This window comes from Chinchilla lanigera, unplaced genomic scaffold (genome assembly GCF_000276665.1).
Source record: "Chinchilla lanigera isolate Chin_1 unplaced genomic scaffold, ChiLan1.0 scaffold00152, whole genome shotgun sequence".
NCBI classification, from domain to species: domain Eukaryota; kingdom Metazoa; phylum Chordata; class Mammalia; order Rodentia; family Chinchillidae; genus Chinchilla; species Chinchilla lanigera.
The window spans coordinates 2,376,758-2,392,440 of NW_004955553.1; the positions used below are offsets into that span (position 1 = coordinate 2,376,758).

Below are 15,683 nucleotides of genomic sequence, written 5' to 3' on the forward strand. Positions count from 1 at the left end.
GTGCCTGGGATCTAAGATCCAAACCCTGGGTGGGGGGTAGGACGGGGACACAGGGAAGCATTCGCACTTGCTTGTGCTGCCTGAGGGGATGGGAAGTAACAGTCGCTGGGCTCTTGATGAGAATCTGGAGAGTGAAGCCAACGCAGCGTTGGTCATCCCTGAACACAGCCAGGTTGGCATGGAAGGGTGGCCGTGAAACCCACGTCGATGTGGGCCACATCCGTCTCTAGCAGCTGTATGGTCCTTGTGTCGGTCTTCGCTCCCCTTCCACTCCGGCCACTCATCACTTCAGTCCCTTCCCTTGCTTGAACTAAAAGCTCCAGTCCCTCTTGGGACTTCGGGCGCCTGCCCGTCTCCAGAGTAGACACGGGTGGGGGCGGTTGTCCGTCCCAAGGGAAGGCGCTGTGACGCCCTTGGCCCCTATGATCTTACTTGTGGGTACTGAAACCTGGTCCTGGGTCCACTGCCACCCTTTCCCGGCCGATTGCTCTCAGGAGGAGGTCTCCGCTAAGTCCTTTCCTGGACAGCTCCGGGCAAGTCGTGGGAGCAGGGTACGGCTCCCGCCAGGAGAGTCTGAAAGAGGGCTGGGGGCCGCCGTCCGTGGCAGGAACTATTTCCTCCTCCAGCAGGCGGCGGGACACTGGGCGCGGTGCGCCGTCCTGCGGCCAGGTGTGCTCAGGTGAGGCTGGGGCGGGTCGCGGCTCCGCCCCTGAGCTCCGGGAGCCGCCGATTGGTCCGGGCGCGGCCCCTGCCCCAGAGGGCGCCCTCGCTCTGTCCCCGCCCAGTGGGCGCTGGGCTGCTGGGGCCGGGCGGGCCCGGGGGCGGGGTCTCAGAGTTCAGCGGACCCGGCTGGCTCGCCCTCTGTGTAAATAGCGGCAGCTCCGCCCCCCGCTCGCCTCGCCGGAGGTGAGCAGGAAGGAGGCGGCCGCTCAGCAGCCCGTGGGCCGGCGCAGCGGAGCGATCGGAACGGGCGGCGGGCACGGAGGGACGCGGAGGCCCTGGGCGGGGGGCCGGCCCAGATTCCAGGTGAGTGTGGGGTGCTACCGACCTAGCCCCGTTCTCTGTTGGGGCGTCCAACGCGGGAGAGGACCGAGACCCCCAGGCTTCCCCGGCATGGAGGGCTGCGCCCAGTTCCTCCGCCTCGCCCTTGTGCCGTCGTTTGGCTCGTCTGGGAGAAAGGCACCTGTGGAAAGTGCCGCTGGGAACTTTTCTGTGCTTGGTCCGTACCCGATTACCAAACCTGGGGGTTGGGCTTGCACTATAGTGTTGGCTCTCGGGAGCAGAGGAACAGGTGTCCAGCCAGGCTGCGTTTGGGAGACGGAGGCGGAGTCCCGGGGCTCACTTGCTAGGCGCCCGGGCCGGGAGCGGGCGACGCGGGGCTCCCGTGACCCGGCCTTTGCTGGCGGCGTTACCTTGGCGGCTTAGCCCCTGTCCCGGCCATCTGGGGCTCTCTCTGCCGGCCCTTTGTGCCTCCTAATCCCCGGACGCAGGAAGCCAGCGGGAGGGACTTCACTGTCGGGGCCTTTCTCCTCCTGGACGCCTTCGGACACCATTAGTACTGAAAGCCAGTCTCTCTTCTACTCTGACAGGTGGGGGTTGCACTATGGGAACTGGCGAGTAGTGGAAAATTCTTGCCAAAGAAAGTGTAACTTGATTTGCTGCGGGTGGACAATTGGTGGACACATTGGGCCTTGGTCGTGGGGAGAAATGAGCGTAACCAGGACAGCGGCTTTGTAATCCTTAGAGACGCTCACCCGAGGCAGGTGAACTTCGGGTGAGGAGGGCGGAGCTTAGATCAGGGCCCCTTCCCAAGGGGATCCTTACTGTCTGTTGGTGCAAGCTGCCTTAACCTGGGCGCTGGGCACTCTGCAAGAGTCTAGGTCCGGTGGAGGGGTTCTGAGCAGGAAGGGAGGAAGGGAGGGAAAGGGTGTGTCAGCCTACAAGGAAATGCAGGTGGAAGAGCAGGGCTGCCGCCGAAGAGATGGGGCCCGCCCAGGGGCAGCCAAGGTCAGAAGTGGCTTTTGAGGAAGATCTGGGTCTGTGTGATCTGGGGCACGAGCAGGCATGGGAAGGGATGGATCACAGAAGAGGTGGTTCTTTATTTTATGAACAGGGAATTTAGGGTTAGTTTTCTTAAGTCATCTGCCCAGTGAACTCATTTGCGACAGTCAGTACTCAAACCTAGCTCTTCCTCTCCCCATGAGATTGCATCGCAGCATCCAGAGTCATTCTGTGTCCCTACTCTTCTTTGAGGCAATGGAGTGTCTCCTTTGATGGCAGAGTAGTATAATTTTAATTATATTAAAATGATACTTGGTAACTTTTTAATAGACAACAGCATTAAAAAAAGAAAGACCCTGTAGTCCCAGGTGACCCATGTTCATTTAAAAAACACACACACACACACACACACACACACAGAAAAAAGGAAAAGTCCATGGAGGGAAAAATGAAAAAATTTATAAAATGTAAGGCAGAAAAGATTCTCCATGCCTGACAGAGTTTTCCCAAAACATAATGTTTGTTAAGAATTTTGAACCAGGCATGGTGGTACAAGCCTTTGATCTCAGCACTCAGGAGGCTGAATTGGGAGGATTGCAAGTTTGAGCTACATAACATATCTATGCTACATAGCAAGACTCTCAAAAAATTTTTTTGCGGGGGAGGTAATGTCTTCCTAGATATCAGGTGATTTTAAATCATGCCTTGCTGAGTTCTTGCTGTGTATCCTTAGCTGAATCAGTTGACCATGCTAAGCCTTGTTTTTACAGAAGTTGCCAAGAAAGTGAAAACATGATGAACATGTGTGGTCTGGTACCTAGCAGAAACGCAAGGACAGGGAACTTGTTAGCATCCCTGAAAGCATAAAAAGCATCATGCACTTACAGGCCTTTAGGTAGGCTCCTGGGCCTTTTGGAAACACCTGCTGGGTTGAGGGAATTTGCTTCTCCGTCCAGAGATCAGCTGAAGTTGCATAATTTAGTAATCTTTCGAAGTCTCTTGCCCAGGCATGGTGGTGCACGCCTGTAATCCTAGAACTCCGGGGCTGAGGTAGGAGGATTGCCACGAGTTCGAGGCCAACCTAGTTCGGGCTACATAGGGAGTTCGAGACCAGCTTCAACTACATAGTGAGAGCCTGTCTCAAAAAGAAAGTCTGTAGAGGTCAGTGAAGATACTCCTCAGTAATAGGGGACAGCGGTCCATCCTCACCTGACATCCTGTTCCAGTGGCCCCTGATACATCCCTTGCTCCTTGGGAGAGCCAGGAATGAGGACTGATCACAGACTAAGCAGTGTCTTTCCTGAGCACAGAATCTTCTCGGGGCTGCTCTTGTCCAGCCTAGGAGTGCTTACCCTGTCCATTCTGGACACCCTGTTGGGGGATGGGGCAGGGGAGCACCTTCCTCTTGTCTTTAAGGGAATGTCTGAGAATTCCATGGAGTTCCCTTTCAACCTCACTAGGGGCTGGCATGTCCTCTTCTAGGGCTTACTGGCTTTCTGAGAAAGTGGTACACGGGGCTGAAAAGTTTGGAGCCTCTGCCATCAGTCTGTGACCGCCCTGCTATCCTATGGAAGACCGCGAGCATCACTGACAGGAGCCTCTAGAGACAATGTGGCAAGGCTTAGTTTCCTGGGCTTTTTAGACCAACCAGGAGCAGCTGTGGAGACACCTGAGTTGGGGAGCAGGGTAGAGGCCTGTGAGGCCGATGTCTGTCCTGGTTGGCGGCTTGGAGCAAGACCGGTAACCTAGACTCACTTATCCGCAGCACTCGGTTCTGAGAGGCCCTCTTATCTCACTCGGTGATATCATTATCTCAGCTCCTTCTGGCTGGAACATGCCAGGTCTGCTTAGCAACTGTATCCCTGTGCCTGGGCACAGTTTGCAGGGAGAAACAGGGTATGGGGCAGGACATGGGCGTTCCCTACTGGGGCCACTGGCACCGCTTGTTATCCCCAACCCTGGCTCCCTAGGGATCCCAGGGAGACCTTCCCTTGCTGTATACTGTGGCCATACCCAGGTCCTTCTGGAGTAGCCTTCTCTCCCTGCCCTGCCTCAGAAGAAATTGATCCTTTGAAGAGTCACAGTGCTCCTTCCCGTTCCAAGGAACTGCGATGAATTCTTGAGTTAGGAGAGGCTGCTCTGGGTGTGGGGACTGGGAAACTGTAAGATACCTGATTCTACCCTTCAGGAATTCAGTAGAAACTAGAGCCTTCTCTCCAGGCATCTGACTCAGTGCTGCCAGGGTTTGACATAAGGGACATCTGCACATGATCTATTTGACTCTAGTAAATAATATTTAATAATATCATTCTGGGGTTCTCCTTTCCCAAGAGCTGGGTGTTCTGGACGCTTGGTCTGGGGCAGGGCCCTCAGTGACATCCTGAGCAGGGCGCCACATGCAAGATCCATATGGCCCTGCCCATGGTTTGTGCCTTGAGAACAGGGTAGGGAGGTCCTCTGAGGACCCTGTGGCCGTCCCTCAGCATTCTTTGCCTAATTAATCTCTATGTTGTCCTACTTTTCATTCATTGATTTAGCAGGTATTTATCAGTGCTAATTATCGCTTCTGGGCCTTTTGGCTAAGATCAAGTGTTATCAGCACTTCTGTGTAGTATCATCCGAAGATACTGGACGTTATCCTTAAACAAAGCAAGGTTTCTGTCACTGTGACACTTTCTTCTTAAGGGATAGGGAGCATAAGTGACAGAAAATAAGTTTAAAGTTTAAGCAATAAACAGTGGACTAACAGGTGATATGAGTTGTACAGAAAAAATAACTAGAGCAGGAGTTGGGATTCCCCCATGCCACTACAGCTTGCTTGCTTGCTTCCTTGCTGAGACAGGGTTTCCCTGTGTAGTTCAGACTGGCTTGTACTCACTGTGTAGCCCAGGCTGGTCTCAAATCATAGCAGTCCTCGTGCCTCAGCTCCTGAGCATGCAGCACCATGCCCAGCTAGGACTACAGCTTTAAAAGGTGGTCACAATGGGCCTCAGCAAGAAGGGAACGTTTGAACAAAGACTTGCAGAAAGCAAGGGAGTTCTCCAAGTAAAATTTGAAAGCCTCTCATGTGTCACTGGGGATACAATGTGGACAATACTAGTATGGTCTCTTCCTTCTGTACTTGGTGTTTTCCGGGAGCTTGTGAGGTCAGCCGTTCAGGTGTCAGGACAGGTGGAAGGCCCTGGCTGGGGCCCGGTTGGGTGTAGGCTAGGCAGTCTACCTACCCCAACCCCAGGCAAGTTGTCCATCTTCTCCCCAGGATGGCCCTGCTTCTCCTTTTCCTTGGCCATGTCCTACCATTCACTTCCTTGGAGAATCTGGTGCTGGATGCCAGGGCAGCACTGAGACCCCCACAGCGGGGTGCAGGAAGGTGTTTACATACCCGCTTCTTACCTTCCTCCTAGTCCTGGGAGGGGTAGCAGAGGAAATGCTTTGGAAGGATCCTGACCTGGGCTGGGGAGGACTCTCAGGGTTGTGGGATGAACAGCGGTTGGGTGGAGGCTGACCCCATACAGCCTACAGTTCACCGGCCCTGTGTCCAGTGAGAGTAGCTTGAAATGAGCCAGAAGATTCTGGAGTCAGTCAGATCACAGTTGAAATAGGAACTTGGACTCTTACTGTTTGGGGCTTGATACTAGCCTGGATTAATTATAATAATTCAATGAGATGATGTGTGGTGCTAGAGTAGCATCTGTCATAGCCCTCAGTCCTTTTATTACTGAACTCCCATCAGTGCTGACAACTCTCCACTATCTCCCGAACACACACCGGCTCCATAGTGGTGCCCTCCAGCCAAGGTTCACTTGCTGAGCTGCTGGCCAGGGCTCTGCCTGGTGACTGGGTTTCCCAGGACAGTTTAGGCCCTGATGAAGCAACCTCGGGCATCTTGAGTAGGCACAAGCGAAGCAGGAGGGGTCAGAGCTGCCCCAGAGGCTCAGAGCCCCGCCCTGCCACTCCCATCAGTAGGAGGTGCAGGGGCGGCTCACATCCGCCAAGCCGGAGGCTGAAGCCACAACCAGTCTCACACAGGATGTCAGGGAAGGGAGGACAGTTTCTTGCTCGGCGGCGGCAGGGTATGGGGAGCCTGAGCGAAGGGGAGAGGAGAGGAGAACCCCACGTGGTGTGCTGCTGGAGAGGAGAGACCTGGGGTGGATGCTGTGTGAGACTCCACTAGTCTCCTTGGCCATGGGCCAACCCAGGAGTCTTGAGTCCTGCCCTGGATATGGCCCCTCCCAGGAGATCAGTGGAAATGCCCAGGCTATTGAGGGACCTTCTTGGGGGCTGGCCCATCCCACGTGCCCAGGACAGATGGGCTGGGCTTGGTTTGGCCGAGCTGTGGCTCTCAACAGTGCCAGCAGGGGATGAGCAGTGTGGCCTGGCAATACCCTTTTTCCTCTGAGGGGTACGATCAGATCTGCCACCCAGCACAGGAGGCCCAGAACAAGCCGCCTCTGTGCAGTTACTCTATCTGCTTCCCCTGGAGTCTGTGCTGAGCTTCTAAGATGGAAGGGTGAGGAGGTCAGCCTGTGTCCCGGAGGTGGGGTGGGGCCCAGGCAAAGAACGGGAAGGGAGGACAGGACGTGAAGTTTCTAGCTTATCCCTGAGTGGAGGGCTCACCTGTTTTTTTCCAGGTAGCTGTCAGGACGTGGGAAGACCTGTCCTAGATCCAGGAATTTTCTGCTGGTCAGTGGCAGTGAGGGGAGATGGGAACAGGGAGAAGAGAGAGAAATTGCTAGGTCAGCTGCCCACAGGAAACGCTCAGGCTCGTTCCACACACCAGGCACAGACTTGTGAAGAAAGGAGACAGGGATCAGCCCAGGTCAGCAAGCCTCACGTGTGGCAGCCCTGAGCCCTGGGGGTCCCTGCAGGAACAGCAGGAAGGTGGCTCACAGGTTGTTCTGGTCACTGACACAAGGCACAACAGGCAGGCATGGGGGAGACCAGGGCTGGGTAGGCAGTCTTTAGGAATTGGGGTGGAGAAGGTGTTCCTTCCTAGGAAGCCCTGTCTCACCATGGCACCGTAGCCAGGTGGCAGGGACTTCCCAGACTCCTCCCTGGTGTTGGATTTGCGGAGCTGTGGCCTGTGCAACTTGTGAACTTGCTTCTTTTCCCATGTTCCTCTCAGTAGCTGGTTTCACCCACCCAACTACCCAGCTTTCCCTGCTTTTGCACCTATGTGGTGTCTGGGGCGTGCCCCTCCCCATGTAGGTTAACAAGGCTGGAGAGGATCCCGCACCTTCAGTGCTCAGCAGTGATTCCACCCAGCAGGGTGGAGCTAGGCCCACCACTAGGGCCTCATCCCTTCTCCATTTGATCCCCTTATCTACCCTGCATAGAAGGCAGATAAAACAAAACAAGAAAAAAAAAATCACCACTAATCCCTAGCCCTTCCAGGGTGTTGTCTGAATTTGTACTTTTTTTCCCTCCCAGTAAAGTGGGTGGAACTCAGGGCTGTGTCTCCAGCCCCTTTTTTATACTTTATTTTAAGACAGGTTTCACAAAGTTTCTGAGGCTGACCATGGACTTAGAATCCCCCTGCCTCAGCCTCCGGGAGTGCTGGGGTTACAGGCATGCACCACTGTATTTGGCAGATATTTTTAATAGGGCTTACTGGGCTCTTGGAAACCTTAGACATAGGCTTCCTTCTCACTTAGTAGTTTTCTGCCTTCTGTTGAGGGGCTGAGTGTACTTCATTTACCAACCCCCGCATCACTGGCCATTCATGTGGCTTCTCATTTTTCCTTCATAGCTTATTGTTATTCCAACACTCGGGAGGCTGAGGCAGGAGGATGAATTCAAGTTCGAGGCCAGCCTGTGCTACATGGTGAGTTCAAGCCTAGCTTGAACTACATAGCAAGACCCTTCTCAAAAAATAGTAATAATAATAGTAATAGTAATAATAATGTTAGGGTGAAAGTTCTGGAGCTGGCTGGGTGTCCCTGTCCCTGGCAGTTTTAAGGGACCATTTTAGTGCAAGGTACAGTCAAGCACTGTGGCAGCAAGGTAGCAGTGGGCAGGAGTGGGTCAGACCAGGAAGGCTTTTTGGAAGGTACACTGATGTGCTGAGGGAGTTGGCATTTCAGACAGATAAACTCAGAGATGTAGTGACCCAGGCCTGTGGGTGGGAGCTGAGTAGATGGAGCAGCCGGTGTGAGGCCAAGGAGAGGGGACCTGGTATTGGGGGAGGGGGCTGCATAGGCCTCTGCTCAGGACTGTCAGTGGTTCCCAGCGGGGTCAGACTAGAGCCGCCTCCCTATGACTTGTGAGGCCCTGGCTGTAACCCTCATCGTCTATCCCGGGTCATCTGCTCGGCGTTCTCTGGGCAATGGCTCTGACTTGTCTTCATGCTCCGGGAACATACATGCTTGCTCCAGCTCGAGCCTCACACCTGTTGTTCTTCCTGCCTGACCCACGCTGTCCCCAAATCTCACTATAGCCGACGCTTCCTGTAGTTCATTCAGGTCACTAAGACAGGTGTCACCTCTGTTACCTCCACCGTTCAGTCACGTAGCAGATAACAGTGATCACTCATTGTATACACTTGGAATGTAGCACCGGAAAGAAGGACAAAAGTCACTGAATAAGAACAAGAAGACAAGGGCCAGGGATATAGCTCAGCAGCACAAGCACCTGCCTGGCAAGTGCAAGGTCCTGAGTTCGATTGCCGGTACCTAAAAAAAAAAATAAATAAAAGAACAAGAAGACAGCAGGCTTGTAATCCCAACATTCTGGGAGGCTGAGGCAAGAGGATCACAAGTTTGAGTCCAGCTTGGCAACTTAGTGACTTAGTGAGACCCTGTCTTAAAGTAAAAAATAAAAAGAGCTGGGGATGTAGCTCGGTGCAAGGATCCTGTGTTCAATCCACACAGCTGCTGTAAAAACAAAAACAAAAACAAAACAACAGAAAGTGGCTTCCTGTGGAAGATTCCCCACGTAGTCATCGGGATTAATAAGTAAATTCCTCAGGGTGCTCACGTGGGGCAAGGTCAGAGAAGAGCAAGGAGGGGAGGAGGAGAAAATATCGGGAGGTACAGTTTCAGACCGTGGTGGGAGAGGGACCTCCCGGCAGAGTAGAGGGCCGAGGAGCACACAGGTTGGAGGGCGCGTTCCAGGCCATGCGTGAGCAGCACAGGCCTAGGCCCTGGCCGCCAGAGCTCAGCATCATCCTTATTTCCTCAAAAGCCCTACTTTGTGGGAAGTCCCCCCATTGGCTGGTTTGTGTTCTGTGACCTCAGGCTCCTCGTTACAGGACAGGGCCTGCTCTGTGCCAAGCGGTCAGCATTTGGCCTTGCTTCTTCACCTTCACAGACAGCTGTCTCCAAAGGCCACCAGGCCTGGGTGAGAGTGCTGTGCGGCTCGCCCCATTCGGGGATCTTTCCCTTTGTCCCCTGGCTCCCGAGAGTGGGCCAAGCAGGCAGGATTTGTTCTATATGCCCTCTCTGCAGACACCTTGCATATCTGGGGTGGGTGGAGCTGAGGAGCTGCTGGTTTGCCCCAAACCTGGCCCCTTCCACCAAGAAGGGGTGATGCCTGCATTTCCCTGCCTTGCCTTGGGGTGTTCTTTCTGTATGGGGGGTGGGTGCTACACTGAGGAGCAGATGCTGGACTCACCGCACTTGGTCCTAGCTCCAGCGGGCCAGGCCCCTGTGTAATGTGCTCCAGATCCTTGCACCAATGGCCAGATCCTCTAGGCCTACCCAGCCAGCTGTCATCTGCGTCTGCACGAGTGGCCAGCTCCTGGCCCCAAATTGCTTGGTTGGCTCTGAGCTGGTGGCCTAGGGAGTATGTCCACATGTGTCCTTGCCTTTAATGACAGGGGTATAATTGGGCATCCTCTCCTATAATAGCCATCTTTCACTGCCTCCCAAAGCCTGAGATCTGAGTTAGGCCTGGGGTCAGATCGGCATCCTGCTGCTTCCTGCTTGGTGATCTGGGACAAGTTACTTAGCGTCTGTGGTCCTGGCTTCCTCATCTAACTGGGGAGGTTCCACTTACCTTTCTGGTGACTTCCAACTGAGATGATGTTGGTGTCACATTCACAAACTCACACATGGAGTGCACAGGTGATCAGGCTGTATACCAACTCTTTTCCCTGGCTGTCTCTGTCCGTGAGGTTCAAGGAGGATTTTCTGCTCTGTGTTGTTTGCATTTTCTCCAATGAGCACAGATTACTTGAGCAAAAATTTTAAAATATAATTACAGTAACACACAGAGTGTTTGGTACAATGGCTGGTGTACAGCAGGCGCTCGGAGAGGCCTTTAGGTGGGTGGCTGGCACTGAGTGTCCTTGCCCTCCTGGCTGAGTTGTGTGTCTCATCTGTCCCACTCCTTTCTCCCATCCTCTACCTTTGCATCTATGGTGTCCTTGGCACAGATGGTCCTGTGTCCTCTTGTTTCTTCCCCTGAGTCTATGGGCCCCTCTCCTTCCCAAGGGAATCACTCTCAGGTTCCTCTGGCTTCTGACCCAGAGATCTCAGCCCAGGGAGGCGAGAGCTGGCACCCTGGGAGCCCAGTGAGTGCTGATTTACACTGACTTACTGCGCTTCCCTCCCCCACAGCATTCTAGCAGACTCAGCTGTTTATCCAGAGGCCTGGATCCCCGGGGGTCACCAGGACTCTGTTTTCACTTCCAGGCTCAGAAGCCCCCAGGGCTTTCGTGCTTGCTGTCTGACCCTTGGGCCCTCTGATCAGGGACTTTCCCAACTACCTGCCACTCCCCCAGGGTACACTGATCTGACTCTCCCAAAATGTGAAGGGGTACCTCCCCGCAAGGTAATGGCCTTCTGGCTGTCCCCAGGGGGTGACAGTGCTCAGAAGGTAGGTGACCAAACTGCCAGTCCTTTCATTACAGGGATGTGGGTCTCTCTTACAGCACGAATGCAGAGTGAGATGACCCCCTCCCCGCAGGCAAGCCCTAATTACTCTGCTGGAAGTCCCAACTTTGTCAGGCACATTGCATGTAGTAGGCGGTCACTCCCAATTTCAAGGAAGCCCAGTCTTAGATCCTCCGGGGTCATTTCATATACAAACCCCTGCCCTAGCGATTGTTTGTTTGTTTGTTTTCAGTCCTGGGGTTAAACCCAGGGCCTTGTGCATATCAGACAGGTGCTCTGTCACTAAGATGTTCTTCCAGCCCTGTGATTAATTTTTCCTGCCTCCCAAGGAGTGAAATCTTCAGGGCATCCTTTGGGCCTCAGCTTTGATAGGACCCCCCCGTGCCCCAGTTCAGGCCAGGCGTCCCCTTTCCATGCCCCAGTCCAGCACTTAGTACACTGAGGACTACCTGTCCTACCCAGAGTAAGCTTGTCCCTGGTGAGGACTGGATCTGCTTGCCTTCCATTTGTAATTGTGTGGACTGAGTGGAGCCATTTCTGGGGTCAGCTTTGGCCCCTGTGTTTCCCAAGGGCAGGCCTTGGTGTCCTGTGGTCCGTGGGAGGCCTTGCTACTAGAAACCGGAAGCAAAGTGCAGATGACCCTTCCCTCCTCCCCCAAGGATAATCCAGAAATAGTTTCCCTTTGGACTGGGAATGCATTTTATGTGGGTGGATGTGTTGGGGGCCTTGAGCTGCTTTCTTTATTGGGCATAGATTTCTTTGGGTTATACTATACTTGGGCCCCTGGAGAGGGGGCTTTCTGAGCACTCCCCCTCAGACCCCAGGGTGCTGGAAGCAGGGGCATGAGCTGGAGTTGGGGTGGGGATCGGGAGGGAAGCTGGGGCTGGGCCTGCTGCAGAGAGCCCAGCAGCCCTATGGGATGGGCCCTGGTTCCAAGCACCAGTGGATGAGCCAGCGCCCTTAAGTGCTCTGTGCCTCCCTCACTCGAGTTTCTGTGGCTAGGGCTGGCTGCGGAGACCTGAGTGAGAATCTCCCTCAAGTGAGAAGAGGCTGCTGACCCCAGATGGTCCCGCTGTGCCCTGGCCTCTCCCTAGCCCCATTTAGACGCAAATGGGGAGTTCCCAGGACAGTTTTTGCATTTCTACCTTCCCATTGGCTCTGTAGCGAGGCTCATGAAATTTCTCTTTCTGGTTAGCTGGACTTTTATGGTTTTTAAAGAAAACAGGTTAACCATTAAGCTAATTAACCACAGGGCTTATTGGCCCTCCTTGTTCCTATAAAGCCAGGCTAAGTGGCTTCCTTCCCTAGCTTCTTCTGCTCCCATATGAGGCTAAGGGTGGCATTAGAGCATTAACCAGCCAGGGACAAGCCTGGCCAGGGACAGGCCTGGACTCCAGGTTCTGAGGTCTCTCCAACTTCTTGGGGACCATACTGCATTTGGTACACAGGAAGCCACTGGTGGCTCTGGACTTGGGGAGAGAGCCCACAGGCTGCTGTGGGCCAGGGCACTGGGACCAGCATAGCTCAGAGGGAGGCCTCAAAGGCTCCTTCCCCTTTCTGCAGGTCTCTAGTGGGCAGCTGCAAACGAAGCAAGATGAGGCGGTTCCTGAGACCAGGGCACGATCCTGCACGGGAGAGGCTCAAGCGGGACCTGTTCCAGTTTAACAAGGTAAGTAAGGGAAGCAGAGCCATACCCAGGCTGGGGTTCAGTCACCATACCCTGGGGCTAGGGGATCAGCTTTCCTTCACTTGGGTTAAGGTGCTTACTTGGTACTGCCTGAAAGGCCTCATGGCGAGTGTGGTCAGAGGGCATTCCTTGGAAAAGGCAGCGGTATACTTAGGAGGTGGGACTCCTTGTTCCAGGTCTCTTGCTGGCTAGCTGTTTGACCTCTGTAAATCATTCTATGAAGTCTTAGTCTTTCCCCCTATAAAGTGGGTATAAAAGAATCTGTTCAGCCTGCCTCATCACAGGGCTGCCCTGGAGCTTTAGGGACAGAACAGATGAAAGAATATTGAGTCCCGCATCCAGGTATAATGATGTTCCAGTGATGCCAGCGCCCTCGGGATCAGGAGGCTTTAGACATGGCTGTTCCCTCTTTCCTCAGATTACCCACAAAAGAAAACACAGCTTTCCCGGCAGGCTGGATGCCTGGTTTCTCCTTGCAGGCTGCCGGCCTCGGGTGAGAAGAGAGGCACTCTGGAGGAGTCAGAGTTGGCAGTTGGCTATCGCAGTCCTGCTCCTAAGGCCCTGGCAGAAGCTCTGCAGGGGCTGCTGGAGGGAGCCGGAACCTAACAAGGCCGGTGCAGGCCTGTAAACAGGAGCACTGCGAGGCTCATTAGCTCCTGGCCACTGCCACTTAACAATCTGGAGCTGCTTGGGGATAATTAGCCTTCTCCTCTCTGCTTTGATCTCTGTTCCAAGTGGGCTTCAGGACGGGGGACATCATGATATTCTCTCTCTGGGGGCCTAACCTTCCAGTGTAAGTTCACAGGTAGGAGTTTGACTTCTTTTTTTTTTTTTTTCCAGTTTTTTTTTTGAGACAGGGTCTCCTATGTAGGTCAGGCTGGCTTCAGACTTATGGTGATCCTCCTCTCTCAGCTTTCTCAGTGCTACCTTGCTGTGGGAAAGGGTGTCACATAGAGCTTTTCTGAAAGGCATCTGCCTCTAACATTCAGGTTTCCTACATGAATGCTCCTCTGGTGGCTTGCTGTAGGGCCATGGGGGATGGGGGTACAGATGGTGGAACGGGGGGATCTCAGGACACCTAGAGTCTACCAACTTTGTTCTTGAGGGAAAATACCATGGGTACTGGGGGCACCTGGGTAATCCCCAAGTGCCTCCAACCCCCTAGGTGAAGCGTGGATCTCTCTCTCTCACTGTCTGCAAAGGTGGCCAATTCCAGCAGAAACCGGACAGACAGGCTCAGCAAAGGGATGGACACCCCCGCCACCCCAGTTCCCTAGGTGTAGTGGGTGAGGCTGGGGTGGGGCTGGAATGAAGGAATCTAGTGGTCCCCAAATTTGCCAACCCCACTGCAGACCTGGCGAGGGAGGGGGGAAGCTTCTTGAATTCTTTCTCTGCCTTCTTCCTCCATTTGCGAGCAAGAAGCTGCGTGAGCACCTACTGTGTACACAGCCCAAAGCTGAGGCCCGTGGGAATCTCAGATGCAAAGGCCTTGGCCTTCAGGATTTAGGGAGGCTGGGGCTGAGGGCTGTTTTGGGAGTAGAGAGAAGGGGGTAGGGCGAGGGGAGCAGGGAGCTGTGGATAGTCTCCAGCTCTCCTCAGGCTCCGGGAGTGAAGTGAAGCCAGAAGGGTGGGGTTGAAGGCTGAGGAGGGTTTGGTACCCTTGGTTGGTATAACTTTTGGTGGCCCCTAAACCTGCAGGGCAGGAGGGAGATTGCAGCCTGGGAGTCTGGCCTGACCTGACACCTGAGCCCAGGTGGATTTCAAGCAAGGGGTGAGCAGTTGCGCTGACTGTTTTGAAAAGCTGCCTCTGGGGAATTTTTTCCTCACTGACTGAAGCACGTAAACTTAGGAGACACTGACGTGTCTGGAGATGGAGCCTGACAGGCGGCGAGGGGCAGGGCTTCTTAGCCCTGGCCCTGGAGACCACTGCGGCCGGTTGTGACGTGGGGTGTGTACCCGGCACTGTGGGATATTTAGCAGCAGCCCTTCTTCCTACCTACAAGATTCTATTCATACCGCTGGTCATGCCTCCCGACCACGTGACAACCCCAAATGTCTCCAGACTTTGCCAAATATCTCTGGGGGGCGGGGGAGGGGGCATAAAATTGCTCCTGGTCGAGAATTGCTGGAATGGGGAACCAGTTAAGGCGTAAGACTGAGGAAAGCCTGTTCTAGGTGCAGGTAGAAGTGAGGAGGCAGGGGATAGGGGAGGGAGGTGGCTGTCCAGGATGACCATGAGGTCTCTGCCCTGGGTGGGTAGTGGTGCCAAGCACGGGGAAGGGGAGCCCAGAAGCAAGTTTCAGGGAAAGCGATATGTTCTGATCATTTTGATTTGGACAGAATGGAAACAACAATGATCTCTATTCACGGAAGGGCAGTTTTCCCAGTGGTTAGTGCCCAGCCCTGACACCCGGCTGATACCCGTGCTGTGTGACCTCAGGCAGGTCCCTCATCTCGAATGGCAGTGATGTTAGAAGCTAGTCCGTAGGACTGATGTGAGGACCAGGTGGGTCCATACATAAATAGAGGGCTATACATGATCCTGGCGAGTTTTTCTCTTTCTTTTTTTTTTTTTTTCCTTGCTTTTGTTTCTTGAGGTGGGATCTTGCTATCCAGTTCAGGCTGACCTTGAACTCACTATGTAGCCCAAGGCTGGCCTCAAACTTTCAGTGATCCTTCTGTCTCAGCCTCCTGAGTGCTGAGATTATAGATGGACACCACCACGCCTGACTTCTGGCTACAGTTTTGCACGGCCCAGTTGTACAGGTGTGCCTGGGAATCCTCAAGTGAGGGAGGGTCCCGCAAACAGTGTGTGCACTGAGCTGGCTGCTGAGCAGCAGATGAGTCGCTAGTGCAGATCCGATGCAGGTGGGTGTCAGACCCCCGGAGAGGGTCTAGGCCTGGGGACTCCAGTCACCCCTTCCGAGATTGCTGTCCTGTGGGCCAGTCTGCAAGGCCTTGTCCTCGGCGGTAGGACCACGGAACAGTGCCACTAGCACAGGCTTGACCACAGTGGTCTACAGGTACCTGCTTCTAAACCAGTTCTGGGCCTCTCCTAGCACCTTCTAGCCAAACTCCTTTATACCCATTGCCAGCAAACCGCCTGAGAGAGAGTGGGAACATTGCCCCAGGGGCCAGGGCAGCTGCATGTACCTGGGTAG

At 54.2% G+C, this 15,683-nt stretch overlaps 1 protein-coding gene across 4 annotated transcripts in view; it reads left to right on the forward strand.

The window, feature by feature from the left end:
• The first annotated feature begins 882 nt into the window (after positions 1-882).
• The window catches only part of Llgl2 (lethal giant larvae homolog 2 (Drosophila)), a 37,513-nt gene continuing 22,712 nt past the window's right edge, over positions 883-15,683 (forward strand). The window contains exons 1-2 of one of the 4 annotated variants that reach the window (XM_013508662.1): positions 883-1,026; positions 12,399-12,504. In XM_013508662.1, the coding sequence (XP_013364116.1) occupies positions 12,430-12,504 (75 nt within the window). In that variant the 5' untranslated portion in view covers positions 883-1,026; positions 12,399-12,429. Of the gene's footprint in view, positions 1,027-1,343; positions 1,590-12,398; positions 12,505-15,683 lie in introns of those variants that run through there. The other 3 variants (XM_013508661.1, XM_005412308.2, XM_013508660.1) reach the window with 3 other exon arrangements.